The sequence below is a fragment of the Eptesicus fuscus genome, chromosome 8 (assembly GCF_027574615.1).
Source record: "Eptesicus fuscus isolate TK198812 chromosome 8, DD_ASM_mEF_20220401, whole genome shotgun sequence".
Classification (NCBI taxonomy): domain Eukaryota; kingdom Metazoa; phylum Chordata; class Mammalia; order Chiroptera; family Vespertilionidae; genus Eptesicus; species Eptesicus fuscus.
Window position 1 is genome coordinate 17,309,199 of NC_072480.1, and position 24,658 is coordinate 17,333,856.

The 24,658-nt window shown below is 44.3% G+C and overlaps 1 protein-coding gene across 1 annotated transcript in view; it reads left to right on the plus strand.

Moving 5' to 3' along the window:
* The first annotated feature begins 674 nt into the window (after positions 1 to 674).
* SIAH3 (siah E3 ubiquitin protein ligase family member 3) overlaps positions 675 to 24,658 on the plus strand; it is a 76,779-nt gene continuing 52,795 nt past the window's right edge. Inside the window, exon 1 of the mRNA XM_008145595.3 lies at positions 675 to 824. Within this exon, the coding sequence (XP_008143817.2) occupies positions 690 to 824 (135 nt within the window). The 5' untranslated portion in view covers positions 675 to 689. The remainder of the gene's footprint in view (positions 825 to 24,658) is intronic.

Sequence of the window (24,658 nt, forward strand, 5' to 3'; positions counted from 1 at the left end):
AATTCTTTTTTCTTTCCTTTTTATAAAGAGTGGAGAGTAAGATTTTTTCAAGGGGCTGAAACCCAAATTGCAGGGAGGGTCAGAACGCAAGATGAAAAGATGTTTGTTTCTTCCCCTGCCAAACCCTTATCTGGAATCAGAGGAGTCTTGTAACATTGGATTTTTTTCCCAAGCAGCAGCCACGATCAGCGTTACCCATCTGCCTACTTTGGAACAGGCTGTTTTACTATTTAGGGGTTGAAACGCTTGACGTTCTTGCCAGCCCATTAAGAAAGGCTCTTACGTTAAATTAAGTCAATTAATAAATGGAGACACATTAAGCAATCAATTTTGTCAGCCGATCTCCCCCAGCATTATGTGTGGTTGGCTGTAATCACAAGATAAATGCGATGTGCTGATCTATGGTAATGTTCAATAATACATCCTCCGCCAGGCTCAATTCATCAGGGAGTTTCGGTAGGGGAGGCATTTGTTATTGGCTGTCTCTGCACCTCAAGGATAACACTTCTGTCCTTTTGATTGGCCGCCTCGCTGCTGCAAGATTCTAACCATCTTGTTTGGATGATGAATATGAAGGCTCGCTAAGCCGGCCTGGAGCCGAGTGTCTCCGCGGCTGCGCTCCTTCCAGAGCCCGAGGACTCACCGCTGCGTCGCTGCCTTCCTGGGCCAACGACCCCCCGAAAGTTGTGATGCTTTTCTTTACCCAGTGCTTTGGGGCTGTGCTAGATCTCATTCACCTCCGCTTTCAGCACTACAAGGCCAAACGGGTGTTCGCCGCCGCCGGCCAACTTGTCTGCGTCGTCAACCCCACGCACAACCTGAAGGTGAGCTGCTCTCTGTGGCTTTGTGTTCACGCCGCCAGGGGTCAGGTCCTTTCTCCTCCCGCGCGTGCACGGAGCTCCTGGCGAAGGCGGTTTCGCTGGTGCCAGGACCGTGTCTGGGACTCAGAGGTCGAGTCGCCCGTTCTGGCTCTCTGCGTGGCTCGGTGCTCTCGTGGCGGTTTGCTTCCCCCCCTGACTGGCCAGGACAGCGGGCGTGATGGTCTAGTTTCTTTCCCCCGAGCGTCAGCCCAAGAGTTTGCTGGGGGTCAGAAGTGCAGGTGGCGGAGGGATTAGGGGGCGTCCCCGCCCCCCTCTCTCGGGTATTTGTAGGCAAATGTTCAGCGGACGGGGTTGAAAAGTTACCCAAATTGCAGCCTGTCCCGTGTGTTTGCAAAAGCAGGCAAGCACAGGGATTTTGGAAGCCCCCTCGGGCTGCCACTGAAGTAACGGGGCAGAAACATTCAGACAGGGACCTGGGAGGGGGCGGGGGGGGGGGGGGGAGGCTCTATTTTCCTTGTGCTCAGACTCGGCGTGAGTGAGTGAGTGAGCATATGTGTGAATGAGAGAGAGGAGAGAGAGAGAGACAGGAGTTTGTATTTGCTTCCTGCGAGCTAGATACCTCCCCCCCCCGCCCCCGTGCACCGAGGCCGGGAGGGGCGGGCTTGCTTCGGTTGTACCATGAGGAGGCCGGCTCCGAGCTGCTGCCTGAGTCACCGCAGGGGCTGCGGGTGCGGTGCTGCCTGCGGCCGCCCGGCTGCGCGTCTGGCGCCGCTGCCTCTGCATTTGTGCCTCCAGGTCAATGCTCTTTAGAAGAACAGCCAAAACACGGGATCCTGGAGGACCGCACCGCATCCCGGCCAAGAATGATGGGCAAACGAGTCAAGAGCCACTAGCTAGGAAGACGGGAAAGCAGGGGCGGGGGTAGCTGAACTCCCGAAATATGAACCAGCCATCGTGACTCTGAGCTAAAATAAATGATGGACTCATTGGGAGTTGCTTTCCTGTCCTCACTATGCCCAGGGCTGAGAGCTAGGGGGAAGGGCACGTCCGTAGGAAGAATGTGCTGGAATAATCGCTATGGGGATAGATCTGTTATTCTGACCACGGACTGATCTTGGGCAGGAAGGGAGTTGCTTGTTGCTCATCACTTTGTAAACTCCTAGAAAGAGTTAGACTCTGCTCGGTCGGATCACTGCAAGTCAACGCTGGTGGGTGCCTCCAACACCCGCCCCCCCAATTTCTGCAAGTCCCTAGAAGGCACAGCGCCTGGAGCCCCTGGGGCCATTGTCACGGCCACGCCTGGGTGGAGGGGTGATGGATTGCTCTGGACCCTACGATGAACTGGCGTTTTGCGGTACCCAAGCTGTGGCTAACACCGTCTCACGCAACCTCTCCCTCTCTTGTCCCGGTGCTCTCTCTTGCTTTCTCTCTCTCTTTCTCCTCATTTCACTATTTCTTTTATGGCTTAGTTTTATAAATGAGAATTCACCTTGGCAAAGCCAGTGTATGGTGTACATATTAAAATATGATTCTGAATTCCCATTTCATGGCCACTTTTGAGACCACATTCAAACTCCCATTATTTGGTCACTTTACATTAGTTAGTTCCCTGTGGCAAGACATTTTGTTTACTCCTGTTCTGCATTCCAATACATTTGAAAATTGTTTATGAGATTGAGCATTCCCAAAGTTTGGATCCCTATGGCTCATTGCCTACTGCTGATGGCGGAGGAGCAGAGGGGCGCTCGGGTCTTGGTGTGGGGCGGCTGCAATGCATTTGCGTGTATTTTTCAGTGATGTGTGCCTGGATATCGACAAGCACTTCTGCTGCCTGAGTCCAGGAGTCGAGTCAGGTTGGAGGCCATGGGTCAGCCCTGCTGAGCTGTGTGACCGCAAGCCTCAACCTCCCTGAGCCTCTCAAAACGAACGTGCAAATACCCATGCTGCCTCCTCCATGGCTCTGTGAGGCTGAGAGAGATACTAGAGGTGGATGTGCTTTAGAACACTCTCCTTCAAAAAAAATTACGTTATTGCACATAATGTGTAGGGATTCATGAGGAACTTCAAAAGTTGTCACTTAAAGCCTTTCGCCAACGTAGAAACGCTGTAAGCAGTAACATAAAAGCAGGTGACATATGCTTTTAGAGGCTGTTTTCCACGGCTCACTTTTTCAAATACATTCTCATTTGGCTCTCCACTTTCCATAAAAAAACTGCTTAAGAGACTGGCTCAGGTGAGCTCCACTGCAGGTAAGCAAAGCAAGTTGAGTGCCGCTCATGCAACCAGAGGGTGCAGCGGAGCAAACGAGGTTCACAGAGGCTGTGCCAGGCCGGGCTGCCTCCGTGGAGATGCAGGTAACACCTCGTGCTCCTCCACCAGCCGGGTGGTGCAGCAGGTCAATCTTCCCTGCTCCTCACACTGGGGGGCTAACAGTCATTAGGGCAGAGCTTTTGAAGGACCAATTCCACAGGAGCATTGCTGCTCCCATCACTTATATTAAAAAAATACATAAAACCTCAAAAGCAAAGTGCTCCTTGTAAGCATTAATTCCCATAGACAGACCACAGAAATATGCCTAGGATATAATAAGCTGTGACCCATATGGGGAAAAATTCTTTCAAAGAAAAAAACACACACGCTGTGGCAATGCTCACCCAGAATAGCTATTGATCTGTGGTGCTTCCCACACTCTGTAGCACGCTGGTACCCGGGTGGGTGAGTAAGGACACAGAGACTGCAGCCTTACTTTCAGTGTTCTAGGTGGCACGCAGCTACCTGAGAGGGCTGGGAAGACTGTGTATTTTGCTTTGTTTTCTTTTGGGGAAACATTTTTTGCACTTGGTCCTTCCCTGGGATTTCCTGATGATGCTGACAGTATTTTAGGACCTGAGGCAAGTGCTGAGTTATAGTAAAAATTCACTTTCTGAGCAGAGAAAAATGTGCTTGTATAGGTCACCTTCATTCTCAATCTTATTATGGCGATTACTTAGTAAGCTGGGATTCCTTCAAAGCTGGTATCTTTCCTTCTAAATGGAAGGCAGAAGACTTCCCAGGAAGGCAGACACCCTAGTTGAAGTCATTAAGCCCCTCCATCCCACCCTAATTAAAGGAGATGTTTAGTGTAGCTGGCCTAGAATATGAGGGGCCGCTGCTTTAAGCCAGTCCCAGGCAGGGGAAGGCTCTATAGCAGAGCTGCCTCTGTGGAGTGCAAACGACACTCTGTCTGTCTGTCTGGTTGGCTGTCTGTCTGTCTGTCTGTCTGTCTCTGCTGTAGGGAGGGCTCCTTGCACAGCCGATGCCCCCACTTCTCCTTCCTACGCTATGAAAGCGACCAACGCCAAGAAGCCCGTGTTCCTGGCTGGCGGCCCTCTGCTCTTCATGCACAGAGGTTACTGAAGTGCAGCCAGCGGGCCCGGGCTGGCACCGGTGAGGGCTCTGACTCTTGGTCTGGATCCATCACTCCTTTCTCCCTCATGTCTTTTTCTTGTTTCCAAATCCAAAGTGCCTTTCTCTCCTAGCTCCTCTCTGGTCCACCCTAGCTGCTTCTATAATGCCTGCCCTGGGCAGCCCTCCTCCTCCTCCCCATCTCCAGAGGTGCCCTTGGAGGGTGGACTGGACGCAGGCTTCCTGAGGTCCTGAACCTCGGCTTCTCCAGGGAAGGATCTGCAGTGGCGGCACAGCCCCTCTGGGGTGGGTCCACAGCCCTTCCCAAGCAGATAGTAGCTGAGCTGAGGCCGGCTGGGCAACTTCCTCCTCTTTACCACAGCCCCTGATAAACCAGTTCCTGAAAGAGACTAGCAAGACCCTTTCTGAGAAACTTGCAAGAGGCCCTTGTTAGTGTCAGCATCATTGCTGAGAGCCCCCCTCTCCTGCCCCCATCACCCTCCCCCACCCCATGCCCTCCCCAGTATCCAGAAGTGAGGGCTTAACCTCCCCACCTCTACTGGGAGGCAATTCACGCCTCCATTCAGCCTCCCCAGAGCTCTTCTCTATTGTAACCGGTTAACCTTGGGTTTACCCACAGGCACACACATATGGGACAATAATGACTTTAAGTGCCTGACAGATACTAAATAGGAAATTAGGGCATTTTTAGTACCATTACTTGAAGCAATCACATACCTTTTATTCTAAGACCAACCTATGTGGATGAAGTATGTGAGTGACGGTAGGGATGGATGGGGGGTGGGGGAGGTGGGGGGGTGCATGGAGGAGGAGGAGGATCATCGAAGGAGGGAGGCAAGAAGAAAAGTGTGGCAAAGCCAAACATTGCCCCTACTTTTAGGGAATAATCTTTGGAAGTCCCATGGGCCTTGGGGCTTTCACTAACTCTGCTTGATACAGCACAGCAGGCAGCCAAACGAGAGCTAAAGACCTGGGCCTTGTTTGTAGAAATTGAGAGGCGGCCTTTGGAGTGTTCAGCCTGAATATCTTATTAAAGCAGTTCAAGGCTCCGACAAGATTGTTTAATCCTGTAGTTACTCGGTTCTTATTGACATAGCCACCTCGGAGGGCCCCATTCTGAGTTCTTTAGAAATAATACCACCTCCTTCTGCCGTCCAGGCTTGAGCCTCCTCACAGCTCATTAGCACCTTCCAGGGCAGGAAGGATAAGGGAGAGGCTGGAGCCAGTGGTGCCCACTCCAGGAGCTTAACCCTAAAGGCTTCCCCTGCAGCCCCTTCCAGCCCTTTGGTTTCTGTGAATATTGTATGATATTCCCCTCTGTGGGCACAGAGCAGGCATGGCGCTTTTCTGGTTCATAGTAATTGCAGATGAGACTCTTGAGTCACATAACTGGATTCCCTGAGTCCCGCGCAGTCATTTGGTGAACTGCTAGTAATGGAGCTGCAGAGAAGGCTGAAGCTGGCACTAAGCTGAGGTAAGTCGATTACCTCTGTACCACATTTACCCAGCAGCCCCAAAGCAAAGTATTTTTTAAATTCAATTCATTGGGGTGACATTGGTCAGCATGAACATATAGGTTTCAAGATCTGTATATTGTACCATGTGCCCACGACCCAAAGTCAAATGTTCTCCTGTCACCTTATACTAGAACCCCCTTCTCCTCCACCCTCTTCCCTCTGGAGTCACCACACTGTAGTTTGCGTTCATGAGTTTCAGTTTTATATGAGCGAAATCATATAGTTCTTTGCTTTTTCTGACTGACATATTTCTGACTTTTATTTCACTTAACATAATGTTCTCAAGGTGCATCCATGTTGTTGCAAATGGCGCTATTTCATCCTTTCTTAGGGCTGAGTAGTATCCCACTGTGTAAATATACCACATCTTCTTTATCCAGTCCTCTATCTTGGGACACTTTCTTTGTTTTCATGGCTTGGCCACCATGAATAATGCTGCAATGAACATAGAGATGTATATATAATTGGGAATACATGATTTTGAGGTGTTTTGTTTTGTTTTGTTTTGTTTGGGGGTATATATCCACAAGAGATTGCTGGCTCATATGGTAACTCTATTCTTAATTTTTTGAGGAATCACCAGACTGCTTTCCATAGTGGTTGTTCCAGTCTACATTCCCACCAGCAGTGAATGAGGGTTCCCTTTTTCCCACAACCTCTCCAATACTTGTTGTTGCTTGTCTTGTTGATAATGGCCACTCTACCAGGTGCGAGGTGGTATCTCATTGTGTGTTTTTTTTAAAAATTAATTAATTAATTAATTAATTAAAACAGCTTTATTGAGACATATTTACATACAAGAAAATTCACCATTTAAAGTGTACAATCAGTGGTTTTTAACGTATTCACAGATATGACAATGTTCTAGTTTCAGAACATTTTCTTCACCGCCAAAAAGAAAGCTCTTCCCCTTTAGCAGTCAATCCTTGTTTTTCCCATCACCCTGCCCCATGCACCACCATTCTACTTTCTGTCTCTGTGGATTTGCCTATTCTGAGTATTTCATATAAATGGAATTATACAATATGTGGCCCTTTTATGTCTGGCTTTTTCACTTATCATGTTTTTTTTATTTGCTTTTTTTAATTTTTTATTTATTGTTTAAAGTATTACATATGTCTCTTTTTTCCCCCATTGACCCCTCCCCGGCCACTCCCACTCCCTAGCACATGCCTCCAGTCCCCCCAGTGTCTGTGTCCATTGCTTATGCTTATATGCATGCATACAAGTCCTCTGAGGTTTGACAGTCTGTTTGATGCTTCCCTGTCTCTGGATCTACTTTTGTTCATCAATTTATGTTGTTCATTATATTCCACAAATGAGTGAGATCCTGTGATATTTATCTTTCTCCAACTGGCTTATTTCACCTAGCATAATGCTCTCCATGTCCATCCATGCTGTTGCGAATGGTAAGAGTTCTTTATTTTTTTACAGCAGCGTAGTATTTCATTGTGTAGATGTACCACAGTTTTCTAATCCACTCATCTGCTGATGGGCACTTAGGCTGTTTCCAAATCTTAGCTATTGTAAATTGTGCTGCTATGAACAGAGGGGTGCATGTGTCCTTTCTGATTGGTGTTTCTAGTTTCTTGGGATATATTCCTAGGAGTGGGATTACTGGGTCAAATGGGAGTTCCATTTTTAACTTTTTGAGGAAACTCCATACTGTTCTCCACAGTGGCTGCACCAGTCTGCATTCCCACCAGAAGTGCACGAGGGTTCCTTTTTCTCCTCGTCCTCGCTAGCACTTGTCGTTTGTTGATTTGTTGATGATAGCCATTCTGACAGCTGTGAGATGGTCATTGTCCATTTGCATCTCTTGGATGATTAGTGACTTTGAGCATGTTTTCATATGTCTCTTGGCCTTCTGTATGTCCTCTTTAAAAAGTGTCTATTTAGGTCCTTTGCCCATTTTTGATCGGATTGTTTATCTTCCTTTTGTTAAGTTGTATGAGTTCTCTGTAAATTTTGAAGATTAAACCCTTATAGGATATAGCATTGGCAAATATGTTCTCCCATGCAGTGGGCTTTCTTGTTGTTTTGTTGATGGTTTCTTTTTCTGTGCAGAAGCTTTTTATTTTGTCATTGTAGTTTTGATTTGCATTTCCCTAATTGCCAGTGAGGTTGAACATCTTTTCATGTATCTGTTGGCTGTTATTATGTCTTCTTGGGAGAGGTGTATTTTCAGGTCCTCTGCCCACATTTTTTTGCAGTTTTTTTTTTTTGAATTGATTAAGGTATTACATATGTGTCCTTCTCCCCCTTCACCCCACCCCCCGACCACTTTTTGATTGGGTTGTTTGTTTGTTTGGTGTTGAGTTTTATGAGTTCTTATACATTCTGGAAATTAAACCTTTGTCAGAGCTACTGTTTGCAAATATCATCTCCCATCTGGTTGGCTGCTTCTTTGTTTTGTTGTCAGTTTCTTTTGCTGTGCAGAAAGAAGCTTTTTAGTTTGATATAGTTCCATTCATTTATTTTTTACTTTACTTCCCTTATCTTTGGGGTCAAATTCATAAAAGTTCTCTGCAACCAGTTCCCATAAGTTTGGTACCTATATTTTCTTCTATGTAACTTACTGTTTTGGGTCTTATATTTAGGTCTTTGATCCATTTTGAATTAATCTTTGTACATTGCGGATAAACTGTAATCCAGTTTCATTCATTTGCATGTGGCTTTCCAGTTTTTCTAGCACCATGTATTGAAGAGACTATCTTTACTCCATTGTGTGTTTCTGGCTCCTTTGTTGAAAATAATCTGTCCATATAAATATGGTTTTACATCTGGACCTTCTATTCTGTTCCATTGCTCTGTGTGTCTGTTTCTCTGCCAAAACCATGCTATTTTGATAATCGTAGCTCTGTAGTATAATTTGAAGTCAAGTAGCATGATAACTCCAACTTTGTTCTTTTTTTCCTCAGGATTGCTTTGGCTATTTGGGGTCTTTTGTGGTTCCATACAAATCTGATGATTTCTCATTCTATTTCTTTTAAAAATGACATTGGGATTTTGATAGGGATTACATTCCCAAAGCAAATTTTATGGAACTCCTTTAACCATGGTCCCTCAAGCTTCAGGGACTGTTTGGAAGAAATTAGAAAGCAGATACTGAGAGCTTTCTTTGAAATGCACAGAGAGGTCAGTTATTTGGGTGGCTTCCTTGGGGTAAGGCTGAATATTTTTCTAGCAATTAACAGTAAGAAAAAAATTTAACTGTCTGTGAACATATTTTACTCTTAGCAAAGTCATCTTGACTCGACCAGCTCTGTTCCCCAAAGGGAAAATTTGACCTGTTTAGATACTGATGTCACATGGAAGGGGTCAATCTAGAGAATGGAGACCTGTTCTCCCACGAGGGTCTGTGGCTGAGGGAATGATGGGAGAAAGTCAGAATGAGGGGTTACATCTTATTTTACAGTCGAGGGAATTGAGTCCAGAGAGGGGAAGTGACTTGCGTTAGTCTCCTATGGCTGCTATAACAAATGACCACAAACTGAGTTGCTTCAAACCAGAGAAACATATTCTCCCACAATTCGGGAGGCTAGCAGGCCAAAATCAAGGTGACAACAGGGCCACGCTCCCTCCAAGGCTCCGGGGAAGAATCCGCTCCTCGCCTCATCCAGCTTCTGGTGGCTCCATGTGTTCTTTGTCTTGTAGACACATCACACCAGTCTCTGTCTCTGCGGTCACATTGCCTTCTTCTCTTCTCTGTGCGTCCATCTCAGAAGAATACACGTGATTGCATTTAGGGGCCACCTGGATAATCCAAGATAAACTCCTCCTCTCAAGAATCTTAATGTAGTCACACCTTTAGTCACATAAAATAATATTCACTCTTGCCATATAAGGTAATACGCACATGTTCCAGACGTTAAGATATGATCCATTGTTTTGGAGGACCACCATTCAACCCAGGACTTTTGCAAAGTTAAGTTATTTCCTGACGGAATTGGAACCAAAATTTAGGCTTCTTAGTGACAGACCCACATTCCCTGCACTGTCCTCGGATGCCTTCAGATCAGCCCTAACTAGATGGCCCTTGCATTGGTACATTCTGTGGGAGCAAAAAAAATCACAGGAACTCTTCTGGTGCCCCATCAGTCTGCCCTGGGCCAGCAGGATGACCCCATGGGCTGTACCCCACACTCAACCATTTCCCTTTCACCAGACCCACATTTTCTTAGCAAATTGGAACCTCTACATTACCATCCCCCCTTATTTCTCCACCTCTCCCATAGATCTTCTTTCCTTTTTTTTCAAACTCTTTTAAAAATAATACAATTTACATGGATGCATACACATCATATATTGAAAATCAAATGATAACAAGATACATAGTGTCAAAAGCATAGTGCTTTATATTTGCCCCTGGTGTATATTTTATTTTATTTATTTATTTTAATTTTATTTTTCAATTACAGTTGACATTCAATGTTATTTATATTAGTTTCAGCTATCTTGGTGCATATTTTCTAAATCCACCAGCTCAACAGGGAGGGAAGCAGTGGGTGCAGGGGAAAACCGGGGCTCTGGGAGAGACTGTCCTGAACTCCAGTCCAGGCTGTGCCACCTGCTGACGTGTGACTTTGAACAAATGACTGGGCCTCTCAGAGGCTCCATGTCCTCATCTATAAAAAGGAGACAATGATGCCCACATTTTATGGTGGCTGTGAGGATTAAACGAGCTCACACAAGGAAAATGTCTGTCATAGAGGAGAGTCTGTAAAGAGCAGTTATTGTCAACAAGGTCATTACAATGAAAGCGGCTCCTCAGAAGCTGGTGTCCACTCCCCAGGATCCCCTCTGGCTGTCTTTCTCTACCGCCTGCCTCCTTCTCTGCAAGCCCAGTGCTTGCTGTTCCTTGGTATGTAAATTGCCCTTGGCCTTGAAGAGAATTTTGAATAGAACAATGTCTTACCTTACATAAAAGTCGGATTTGTCCTTAATGCTGAATTTCAAAGAAAACCCTAAACTCTGCTTGGGTTCTGAGCCCAGCAGCCCATTAGGTCTCAAAAGAACAGAGTGTCTGTGTTGGGACAGCAGCTGAAGAGTGGGGTCCCCTGTCATTCACAGGCAGGAGCCAGCCGTGCAGATCAGTCCCTTTCCCCACCCAGCCTGAAACTTGTCCCTCATGACTTATGCATGATTTCTTTTCATTAGCAGCAGCTGAGTGAGCACACGGGTAGGACTCTGTGAGGGGGCTCTGATCCGGAGGCTGTGGATCTGAGGCCCAGTGACACCACTGAGATTCAGCAGGGAGGGTGGAGGTTGGTGGACTAAAACCACATGCTCCCTGGAAGACTGGATATTTCTTTCTGCCCTTCAGTTCTTTCTACCTTGAGAAGTAGCTTTGATCTGAGTGGGGTGGAGATGAAGTGGGCGCCAGTGCTCAATGGAGGCTGCAGTCCTTGGAATCAAAGGAGGTTGAGAGAGACACCCTGACCTTTCTGAGCCAAGAAAATTCCTGGATCCCACTATCATCAGAGAATTTTACAAAGTACCAGGCTAAGCCATGGGCCTGGGTCCCCTGCACTCCAATCTGAGTTGTTTCTACAAGCATTCACACACACACACACACACACACACACACACACACACACACACACACACACTTTATGGTAATTCTGAGAAGCCAACCTCTTTGGACCCTAAGTGATCTCCGAATAGCAGTGCAAGATCACAGGATGCTAAGCCCAGTGGAGGGGGGAGCCTGATCCCCAGCACTGAGGAAGAAAGACTGGAGATGAACAAGAAGACCCTTCTCCACCCAGTCTGTGATGGGTCACTCCAGTCTCAGGACAGAGGCAAAGGAGAAAGTAGGCCTGGAAAAGAAGAGCACCATGCTAGTTGAAGCTCAAGTATGGGTTTTGGAGTCAGACAGATCTGGGTTTGAATCCAATGCTGTCATGTTCCTTGAGTAATGCCTTTGACCTCCCTGAGCCTGCACTTCTTCACCTGTAAAATGATTGTGAAGATGAAATACTATGTGAAGTCACTGAAGTCAAATGCTTAGCATAGCACCTAGCACATAATAAATACTCCATAAATGGTAGTCACCATTACTATTCAGTGGAGCCCCTTAGAGATATTACCTGATGCACAAGATGTGGCCAAGGTTCTTTGGCCCAGGTTGTACGGGTGACCAAATTTTTCCTATTCTAACTGGCTGCTGGGGACAAGGGAGGGAACAGGCCTGTTCTTGAGTGACCATGATTTTGAAGCATATATGTTCACGCTAAGATAACCAGAGTGATGCTCTAGTTCTAGGTTGTGTTCTAACAGATGAGGTCCAAAGGGATGAGTCGACTTGCCCAAGGTCACAGGGATGAGGGGCAGAATCCATTGCTTCCTCTGTATCACCACACTGCCGGGGGCTGGGCATTGGTAGGGACACCGCCTTTATAACATGACCCATGGAGTGCTGGGCATCTTCACTGGGGCCCTTGTGCTCAGGAACTTGCCAGAGTGTAAACCAGTGGGGCAACAGTGGGCATTGAAAGACAAATATTCCTTGTGTCTCTAGTGCTGGCAAAGACAGGGATGAAGCTCCAAGTGAAGTCACCAAAGCCACAAAGTTAAAACCCCAGACTTTTGACTAACAGGATGGATCAAGTTCTGCTACAAAACACTACATTTTTATCTTGACCATGGGCCAAGGATGATTAAGAGCCATCAGAAAATGGAGTTGAAACTATCCTGCAGTTTTTAGCCAAAGAACAAGGTCCTTGTGCGTAATTTAGAAGTGTGGTCTACTGGAAATGTCAGTTTTCCTTGCAAGATGCTGTATCTCAATCATTTATTGGTCCTGTAATGTATATTTAATCACAAATCTATGATTAGTAGGGAGCTGTGTGCTGCAGGGCTGTCTCCAGCTGCAGCATCAGGAACTCCAGCCAGGAGAGAGTGGCCTGTGGACAGGATAGGGCGGGCCTCCCAGGACAAAACCAGAGGGTGTCCTCTATGGAGGAAAAAAGCCATTGCAAATGGTGTTTGGAGAAAGAAGATGGGGTTAGCTTGGGATTTGCAAGGTCCCACAGAGATGGAACCAATGCAGATCAATAACAGATTTCACAAAGGCTGGCCAGCAAGTCTAGCCATCTGCCCAGCTTTGTAGTCAGCCCTCAGCCCCTCAGCTCTAACTCCTACAACCTGGTCAAGGATGTGCTGGGAAGTCTGAGGCAAGCAGCCACTCATAACCTCAGGTTCCCTTTTTATAAATAGGCGTATATTGTGACTTATACTAAGGTAAGCTGACTATACATCTTGAAACCCTCCAACAATAGTTTTCTAGTGTCTCAGTCATGCACACAATAATAATAATGATGATAAGAACAACTGCAAAATGACTACCCTTTACTGAAAGGCATGCTATGTGCAGGAACTGTGTTAAATGCTATGCATTTGACTCCCACTAGGAAGTGGCATATTATTATCATTCCCCATTATACAGAATATCAAAGCAGCTCAATGTCACACAGCTCTTTGTGGCAGAATCTTTTAAATTAAAATTCTGTGCTTTTAAGCACGTATTGGTATGTCACCCCTTAGTGTTCTCTTCTCACAACAAACGAGTGAGCCAACTTGCTTGGCTGTAGGTCTAATATTGAGTGTATTGTATTTCATTTAAAAATACTGATCTGGGATTCTGTCTTATTCACCCTTGTGTGTATATACATCAAACACACAGTAGATGCTCCAGCTGCTGGTGGATGACCCTGGGAGGCATGTTCTAGGCTTCTCTGAGCTGCCTGTGAAATCAAGCCCTGTGGTCTACAGCAGGGACTCTGTTCTCTCCTCCGGCTTTCCGGAATCACCTCCCAAATAAACTCCTACATCCAAGTCCTCATCTCAGGCTCTACCTGAGGGAAACCAAATGAAGACTACATATGTGTATGTTTTTCATTAGCTAATGTTTATTGAGAACTTGCTAAGTGCTAAGTGCCAAGTGCTGTGCTAAGTAATTTACCTCATTTAATTGCCTGTTTAAAAAACCCTCAGAACCATGCCATCAGTCTATCCCCACATTACCCAGGAGGAAGCTGAGGCACGGAGAGATTAAGTAATTTCTGCAAGGATACGTCCAGTGAGGGGTGGCGTTTCCCTGGTGTTTTTAACCTCTATGTTACACTGTCTCACCCTCTTCATCGCAGGATTGGTTGTCTAGAAGCTTCTACAAAGAGCCCAACTGTCCCAATTCAGGCTCAATAAAAATTATGATTTGCATACAATACTTGACAGAAATCTTTGCAACAACTTTACCTAAATGCCCAACTCAAAATTATCCTGCAGAAAAGGAAATTTGTGACCTATGACTTTTTTAAAAAGTGGGTTACTTGGTTTGACAGGTGGACAGACCCTCTGAAACTAGCAGTGACCTCCAAATCTGGGACATGTGATTGGCTTGTTTCTCAATGACAATGGGAGCTAGTTGAGGATATCAGAAATGCAAATGCTCTCTAAGCATTGGAACAGCATTAAACAGGTCACTTTTTCTTTGAGAAAAGAAAAAAAAGAAAGAAATCTTTTTATACTAAAGCAAAAATGTCCTTTAAGAGAACATGGCTCTTACCATGTCACACCTGTTCTCTGAGAGATCCATAGGTGTTTGAAATTTCCCTTCTCATTAGCAGCCATACTTTTGTGTAAATTAATTTTTTTAAAGCAAAGAGGAAAATATTTTGATGACTATTTTCTACCTAATTTAATTCAGCCTCTACCTTGATTTCTAGTAAACCCTTCCCCTAATGCCCTTCAAACATTTTCTCTTTCCAAAACTGCTGTGGGAAGAACTGAGTGAGGGAGGCGTCCAGGTGAGAGGGGAGTTTATTGGAGGGAAGTGGAATGATGTTTGTGAGGGTTGTTGCGCAAGCTGGAGAAACTCGGGCCAGGGTTTATATTGACATCAGAGAATGTCTGAACACTCAGCCAGGAGCTGTGGAGGGAAGTCACCAAAGTAAAGCCTGGAGTTAAGACTCATCCAGCAGTCCTGACATCTGGAAAACCTCACACAGAGCTGCAGAGGGCTCACAGGGGACACTGAAGTGAAGGAATGAGAGGAATTCTGTGAGGGAAGTACCTCAGACATGGGAAATGTGCCATCACCATCATTCCCAGTCTCCCACGGCACCTGCTCATCCCAGTGCCCCTGGGTGTTGGCATGGAGAGCAGCAGGGCAGGCGCTCGCACCATGGGCACCTCTGCTGTGCCCGTGCTCTGCCTGGCATTCCCACAAGAGGAGAGCTGATGAGCACATTGAGAAGCTGCCTCATTGAAGCCAAAGTGATACATCTGTTTATGGTAATTAAATAAATGCCAATTGGACTCCTCTCAGTGTGCTTACTGAAGCAAGTGCCAGATACACAAGGCTCTCCAAGAATCTGAGGGAAATTAGAAGCAGAAAGGAGAGCTCCCAGGCACTTACTAACCAAACATTGAAAATACTTGGCAGAGGAAGTTTTCTCAGAACCAGGAGGCTAAGCTTCTATCTGCAGTCTGGCTCAGTCCCGTGGGGTCTGGAACAGTCATTTAACCTTGGCTTCTCTGTCTGTCAGATGAGAAGGTGACACCGCTTTCTGCCTCTCTCTGAGGTGACCTTGGTGTGCAGCGATGGGTCTTTACCATTGGCCTTATCTACGTGCTGCCTCTTTTCAAAATGGGTTTGAGGCCGTTTACCACAAATGATGGAGTGACAAGGTCAACAAAATGGAAGTGAAATGGAGAATGCAAGTAGATTAATTGTACAGGCTTAACCCATTTATCATGGGTGACAGAAATTTAGCAAAAAAGTGAAACCCCATATATGTGCTTTAAACAACCCTCAGTGTACTGGGAAGATCATGACCTTTGGGCTGGAATGTGGCTTCTAATTTAGTTGTATTTATAAGTCTGTGACCCTTGACAAGTTACTTAACCACTCTGAGCTTCATTTTCTTTGTCTATAATAAGACAGATAATGTGACGTTAAGGAGGCGTAAATGTGACAAATATATGCAAAAGCTCCTACACCAGTGCCAGGCACATAGGAGGGCCCTTGTAAACACTGATTTCTTTTGTTTTTATCACTCCTTCCCTTCTTCTCTCTGCTTTCATTTTTCTTTTCACTTGTTTTCCATCTTAAATAAGAAGTCTTCAGGAAACACCGCTGACATTAGTTGATTAGTGGGTTAGAGGGGAATCTCTGGGTATGAGAAAGAGTTTGAAATTATGAAAGAAAGAGAACCCTGTCTTGCAGGGAAGGGACACATTTTTCAAATGGGGAATGACTCATCCAAAGCCAGCAGACGAGTCTGAAATTTGCTGCATCTTTTTTGTTGTTGTTCTCTGGGTATGGATTTAATAAGATGGATTCCTTCATATACCTCAAATGTCCCAAAGGGATCTGGAAGGAGAAAGGGGAAAGTTGGGAGGACAGGGCCACTGTTATGGAGGGCCAGGGCACAACGCCAAACAGATGTGATGCTTCACAACAATAGCAGGATGGCTGGCTAATCTAGGAGGTGCTAACACCTGCATTCTCTAACCATTAGAAAATAAATATGACAGGGACCCAAGATGGCGGCCTAGTAGATGGAAGGTACACTCACCTCCTCTCAGGACCAAACTGGAATTACAACTAAAATATAGAATAATCAACCCAAATAATCAACCAAAGACTAGCTTAACAGAAGTCTTATAACCAAGGATTTACAGAAGAATACACAGTGAGACCAGTAGGACAGGCAGAGACGCAAAAATGGCTGCCCCACTCTCATGGGTAGCAGCTGAGATCCTGGAGGGATATTTTAGCTGCAAAGGTTCCCCTGAGGAGTGTGGTATCTCAGCGCCATGGTAGGCTCCGCAGACCAGAGCAACAAAGCCAGGAAGAGGCACCCACATAACACCTGGCTGTGAAAATCAGCAGGGATTCTGTCAGTCAGAGAGAGGCAGGAGTCTGCTAGAGACACAGGCATCCTCTTAAAGGACCAACACACAAAATCTCCTTTGAGCCTAACAAGCAGCTGGCAGGAGGAGGCAGGCAGAGGTAAATCTCAGGTGAGTAGGGCCTTTTGCTGATCTGCCCCTGGAATCAGTGCTGATGGAAGCCAGCCTTGTAGCCACTCAACCTGGGCTCCCAGAAAGGGAGGGTAGAGTGGACTGGAGTTGTGTGAGGAGAGACTGAGGTTTGTGGCTCTGGGGAGAGAACTGAAGGGACAGCTGCCAGGATCCCACGCTGAATCCCTATCATACACCACAGATGCCATCTTTCTTAGATAGGACACTTCCTCCTGACAGCATCAACCTGGAGGAATGCAATAGCTGCACCCTCTGGAGTCCTTGTTGCCCCACCTTGAGGAGTTCATAACCTGCAGAGGAGTCAGCTGCCTGAGGAGCGGTGTGGAGGTCTGGGCAGACCCATGGGGAGTCAGTGACTGAGTTGTGTGGCTCTGGGGTGAGGCCACTTCTCATTCCTTCTCTATAACCTGACCGGCCCTCCTCCTCACAGGTCCAGTATCCCTACCCTCCTGACTCCTGGCAGCCCCATCCTGCTGAGCTTGGGCTCTTGGTAGAATCTGGGACAGACTGAGTTGTGTGGCTCTAGGATGGGGGTAACTTTTCCCTGATTGGTGCATAGCCTTCCCTTCAAATGGACAAATCCTGGTCTGCGGACATCTGGCAGCTAAACTTGGTATACACAGGGATTTTGGCTGAGTGGCCGCAGACCCAGCTCTGAGATTGAATCTGTATCATTCTGGGGAATATCACTTGCCCTCTACTTGATGACTCACTAAGTACCTTCCTCATGCACCTCAAGTACTGTTAGAGACTCTTTCATTGACTGAAGCCAGCCTTGGTGCACAGCTTGGTCCTTCCCACATACACTCAGGCCAGACAGAGACAGGCACAAACTGTGGTTCTCTTTGTAGGTCCAAACATATTGCCCAGAGTCAGACAACCAATGTCTGATACTGACCTTCATCAGAGTCAAGCAATTTACCAGTTATAGATTTCAAAAAAAATTGTCATAAGGATACTCAAGGAAAATAGTGGAAACTACAACAGCATGAAAAAGTACATAGAAACCATAAAAGAACCAGTCAGAAATGAAGAACACAATATCTGAAATGAAGAATACACTAGAAGGCCCTGGCTGGGTGTTTCAGTTGGTTGGAGCATTGTCCTATATACCAAAAGTTTGCGTATTTGATTCCCAGTCAAGGCACATACCTAGGTGGAGAGTTTGATCCCAGGTTGGAACATGTATGAGAGACAACCAATCAATGTTTCTCTCTCACATAAATGTGTTTCTCTCCCCCCTCTCCCCATTTATCTATCTAAACATATCCTCAGGTGAGGATTAAAAAAGAATACACTAGAAGGAATAAACAGTAGAAAATCAAATCAGTGATTTGGAAGATAAGGTAACAGAAAACATCTAATCAGAACAGCAAAAATAAAGAATATTTTTTTAAAAATGAGGATAGTTTAAGGACTTTTGGGACAACATGAAGCATAACAACATCTGCATCATAGGAGTACCAGAAAGAGAAGAAAAAGAACAAGAGTTTGAAAACCTATTTGAAGATATAATGACTGAAAACTTCCCTAACCTGGTGAAGGAAAAAGACACACAAGTCCAGGAAGTGAAGAGAGTCACAAAAAAGATGAACCCAAAGAGGCTCATACCAAGACACATCATAATTAACATTGCAAAGGTTAAAGACAAAGAGAGTCTTAAAAGCAGCAAGAGAAAGATAGATACCTACAAAGGAGCTCCCATATGACTATCAGCTGATTTCTCAACAGAAACACTTCAGGCCAGATGGGAATGGCATGAAATATTCAAAGTGATGAAAAGCATGGATATACAACCAAAACTACTTTACCCAGCAAGGCTATAATTTAAAATGGTAAGAGAAATAAAGAGCTTCCAGACAAGAAAAAGCTAAAAGAGTTCATTACAACCAAACCAGTATTACAAGAAATGTTAAGGGGTATTCTTGAAGAAGAGGAAAGAAAAAAGAAAGAGGAGGAGGAGGAGGAGATAGAGGAATATAATAATGACAAATAAAATGGCAATAAATACATACCTATCAATAATCACATTAAATGTAAATGTCTTAAATGTGCCAATCAAAAGACATAGGTTAGATAAATGGATAAGAAAACAAGACCCATATATATGCTATCTACAAGAGACCTACCTCATAATGAAAGACACATATAGATTAAAAGTAAAGGGATGGAAAAAGATATTTTATGTAAATGAAAGGAAAAGAAAGAAGCTGGATTAGCAATACTTATATCATATAAAATACACATTAAAACAAAGGCTATACTAACAGACAAAGAAGGGAACTACACAATGATAAAGTGATCAATTCAATAAGAGGACATAACCATTGTAAACATTTATGCAACCAACATATGAGCACCTAAATATGTAAAGCAAATCTTGATGAACATAAAGGGAGAGATTGACAGTAATACAGTAATAGAAGGTGATTTTAACACCCGTTGACATTTATGGGTAAATCTTCCAGACAGAAAATTAACAAGGAAACAGTGGGCTTAAATGATACAGTAGATCAGATGGATTTAACTGATATCTTCAGAGAATTTCACCCCAAAGCAGCAGAGTATACGTTCTTTTCAAGTATACAGGGAACATTATCTAAAATAGACCACATGATAGGATAATAAAATAAATCTCATTAAATTTAAGAAGATTAAAATCATATTAAGCATCTTTTCTAACCATAATGGTATAAAAGTAGAAAATAAATCACAAGAAAAAAAGTGAAAAACTACAAAGACATGGGGGTTAAATAGCATGTTACTAAGCAATGAATGGGTTAACAACAACATCAAGAAATAAATCAAAAGATACCTTGAAAGAAATGAAAATGAGACTTTAACAACCCAAAACCTCTGGAACACAACAGTCCTAAGAGGGGGAAAAAAAATCTCAAATAAACAATCTATCTATACTTAAAGGAACTTGAAAAAGAACAGTAAAGCCCAGAGTAGAAGAAAGGAAATAATAAAGATCAGTGCAGAAATAAATAAAATAGAGTCTAAAAAATACAAAACATCAATGAAACCAAAAGCTGGTTCTTTGAAAAGAGAAAAAAGATTGACAGCCCTAGCCAGTTTAGCTCAGTGGTTAGAGTGTTGACCCATGGATTGAAGGATTGTGGGTTCGATTCTGGTCAAGGGCATGCACCTTGGTTGCAGACTTCATCCTTGGCCCCAGTCTAGGTGTGTGCGAGAGGCAACCAATTGATGTGTCTTTTTCACATTGAAGTTTCCATGTTTCTCTCTTTGTGTCTCTTCCCCTGCCTTCCACTCTCTCTAAAAATCAATGGAAAAAAGATCCTAGGGTGAGGATTAACAAAACAAACAAAACAAAAAAAAAAGATTGACAAACCTTTAACAAGACTCACAAAGAAAAAAAGAGGGAGGATCCAAATAAATAAAATCAGAAATGAAAGTAACAACTGCCATCAAGGATTTAAAAAAATATTATGAACAACTATATGCCAACAAATTAGACAATCTGAATGAAATGGATAAATTCCTAGAAACATACAATATTCCAACACTTAATCAGGAAGAATCAGAATACCTGAATAGACTGATTACAAGTACTATAATGAAATTGAAACAGTAATAAAAAAAGACTCCCAATAAACAAAATCCTGGAACAAATGGCTTCACAGGTGAATTTTACCAAACATTCAAAGAACTAACACATATTCTTATCAGATTATTCCAAAATCTTCATGAGGAGGAAGAATCCCAAGATCATTTTATGAGGACAGCAGTATCCTAATCCAAAGCCAGATAAAAACACTACAAACAAAGAAAATTGTAGGCCAACTAGAGGCCTGGTGCATGAATTCATGCATGGGTGAGGTCCAACCGGCCCACCCGGATCAGCCCTGATCTGGCTAGGCCAGCAGGGAGGAGGGGACACGGGAGGTTGGCCAGCTGGCCCCACCCCCTGGTTTAACTCTTGGTCGAACTCTCAGTTGAGGGGACAATTTGCATATTAGCCTTTTATTATATAGGATATCCCTGATGAACACAGATGCTAAAATTCTCAACAAAATATTAGCAAACCAGATCCAGCAATAAATTAAAAAGATCATACAACATGATGAATTTATTTTGGAGATGCCAGGTTGGTACAATACTAGTATCTGAAAATCAGTAAATGTAATACACCACATAAACAAAATGGAGAATAAAATCACATGCTCATACCAATAGATTCAGAAAAGGCATCTGATAAAATTCAGCACCCATTTATGATAAAAACTTTCAGCAAAGTTGGAATAGATGATCATACCTCAATGTAATAAAGGCAATATATGGTAAACACACAGCCAATATCATATTTAATGAGCAAAAACTAAAAGTGTTTCCCTTAAGATCAAGAACAAGACAGGGATGTCCACTTTCATCACTCTTATTCAACATAGAACTGAAAGTCCTAGCCATAGCAACCAGACAAGAAAAAACAAAAGGTATCCAAATTAAAGAAGAAGTAAAACTGTCACTATTTGCAGTTGACATGATACTGTATATAGAGAACCCTAAAAATTCTACCAAAAAACTGCTAGAACTGATAAATGAATTCAGTAAAGTAGCAGGAAAAAAAATAAATATCCAGAAATTTGTTGCATTTTTGTTGTTGTTAATCCTCACCCGAGGATATTTTTCCATTGATTTTTAGAGATTGGAAGGGAGGGGGAGAGACACAGAGAGAGAAACATCTTGATTGGTTGCCTCCAGCACGTGCCCCAACCAAGGCCTGTGATCAAACCTGCAACTAAGGTATGTACTCTTGACCGGAATTGAACCCAGGATCCTTCAGTCTGAGGGCTGACACTCTATCCACTGAGCCAAACCAGCTAGGGCAGATTGCATTTTTATCTATACTAATAAAAGCCTAGGTAGCCCTTGCACCCTCACGTCATCACAAGATGGCTGACCCCATGTTGTCACAAGATGGCTGGCAGGGGAGGGCAGTTGTGGGTGATCAGGTCAGCAGGGGAGGGCAGTTGGGGATGACCAGGCCTTCAGGGGAGGGCAGTTAGGGGCAACCAGGCTGGCAGGGGAGGGCAGTTAGGGGGACCAGGCTGGCAGGGGAAGGCAGTTGGGGGCGACCAGGCCTGCAGGGGAGGGCAGTTGGGGGCAACCAGGCTGGCAGGGGAGGGCAGTTGGGGGTCCAGGCCGGCAGGGGAGGGCAGTTAGGGGCAACCAGGCTGACAGGGGAGGGCAGTTGTGGGCGATCAGGCCGGCAGGTGAGCAGTTAGGCATCAATCAGACTAGCAGGAGAGTGGTTAAGGAGCAATCAATCAAGCTGGCAGGCTAGTGGTTAGGAGCCAGCAGTCCCGGATTGTGAGAGGGATGGCCGACTGTCGGTTTTGTTAATATCCGGCAATCGGACATCCCCTGAGGGGTCCCAGATTGGAGAGGGTATAGGCTGGGCTGAGGGACACCCCCCCCCAGTGCACGAATTTCATGCACCAGGCCTCTAGTATACCAATAATGAAGTATCAGAATGGGAAACTAAGGGACTCATCTCATTTGCAATTGCATCAAAAAATATAAAATACCTAGAAATAAAGTTAATCAAGGATGTAAAAGACCTATGTTCTGTACTCAGAAAATTATAAGACACTAAAGAAAGAAATTGAAGATACAAATAAGTGGAAGCATATACCATGTTCATGGATATGAAGAATTAACATTATTAAAATATCTGTGCTACCCAAAACAATCTACATAGTCAATGCAATCTCTATCAAAATACCAATGGCATTTTTCACAGATCTAGAACAAACAAAATTTGTATGGAACCACAAAAAAACCTGAACCTTGAAGATGCAACAGCAATCTTGAGAAAGAAGAACAAAGTTGGAGGAATCACACTACCTAATATCAAACTATATTATAAGGCCATAGTAATCAAAACAGCATGGTACTGGCATAAAACAGACATATAGATCAATGGAACAGACTAGAGAGCCCAGAAATAAACCCATGACTTTATAGTCAATTAATATTTGACAAAGGAGGCAAGAACATAGAATGGAGTAAAAACAGTCTATTCAATAAATGGTGTTGGGAAATTGGACAGATACATGAAAAAAAAAAAAAGAAACTAGACCACCTTCTTACATTATGCACAAGAATATGTAAGATTCGAAACCATTAAAATCCTAGAAGAAAACAAGCAGTAAAATCTCAGACATTTCTCATAGCTATATGTTTTTCTGGTATATCCCCTCAGGCAAGGGAAACAATAGAAAAAATATACAAATGGGACTACATTAACCAAAAAAGTTTTTGTGCAACAAAGAAAACCATCAACAAAATGAAAAGACAACCCACTGAATGAGTAAACATATTCACCAATGATATCTCTGATAATGGATTAATATTCAAAATTTATAAAGAACTTATACAATTCACGCCAAAGGAAACAAACAATCCGATTATAAAATGGGCAAACGATCCGAATAGACACTTGCCAAAGAGGAGATAGAGATGGCCAATAGACATATGAAAAGATGCTCAAGGTCAGTAATCATCACAAAAATACACATTTAAAACACAGTGAGCCCTGGCCAGTGTTGCTCAGTAGGTAGGAGTGTTGTCCTGTATATTGAAAGGTTGTGGGTTTGATTCCTGGTCAGGACACATATCTAGGTTGTGAGCTCAGTCCCCAGTTGGAGCGCATACAGGAGGCAACCAATTGATGTTTCTCTCTCCCATTGATCTTTCTCTTTCTCTGTCTCCCTTCCTCTCTCCAAAATCAATAAACATATCCTCGGATGAGGATTAAAAGAAAAACAAAACCACAATGAGATATCACCTGATATCATCAATAAATCACAAACAAGATTTGGTAAAGATGTGGAGAAAAGGGTACCCTCATGCACTGTTGGCAGGAATGCAGATTGGTGCAGTTACTGTGGAAAATAGTATAGTGCTTTCTCAAAAAATAAAAAATGTAGCTGCCTTATGACCCAGTGATTCTACTTCTAGGAATATACCTGAAGGAACCCGAAACACTGAATCGAAAGTAGCATATGCACTCCTATGTTCATTGCAGCGTTATTTACAACTAGAGGCCCGGGACACAGATTCGTGCACCAGTGGGATGCCTCGTCCTGGCCTGCATCCTCTCACAATCCAGGACCCCTCGGGGGATGTCAGACTTCCAGTTTCAGCCCGATCCCCACAGGCCAGGCCAAAGGACCCCACTGGTGCATGAATCCATACACCAGGCCTCTGGTATGCATATAAGCTCTTTGGTTAATCTCTTCCTGCCTTCCCCCTTCCCTAGGAGATTCATCAGTCTGTTCCACGTTTCCATGCCTGTGCATTGAGCATCTGCCCCCCTAGTGGTCAGTGTGCATAATAGCTACTGGTCAAATGGTTGGACAGTTGGACAGTCGTTTAGGCTTTTATATATATACTAGCTTTCCCGTTGCAGGAAAAATCCTGCAATAGGATTTCCTGCTGCACTCTACCCCGCCTCCGTTCCTCCCTTGTCCCCCGCCTCACCTTCTCCTCCAGCCCGCCCGCGTTTCCCTTCGCCCCCGGCCCCGCCTCCGCTCTGCCCTTCTCCTCCCCCCGCCCCCCTGGCTTGCTTGCTTCTTTGAAGCTTTACTCCCTTTTGCAGCTCTTGGCTTCTTTCGACACTGTCTTGATATGCAAATTAGCCACCATCTTTGTTGGGTAATTTGCATACTCGTCCTGATTGGCTGGTGGGTGTGGCTTGGCTGGTGGGCATGGCTTAGGTGTAGCGAAGGTGCGGTCAATTTGCATATTTGTCTATTATTAGATTAGATAGATAGCCAAGATTTGGAAGCAGCCCAAGTGCCCATCAGTAGATGAGTGAATGATAAAGCTGTGGTA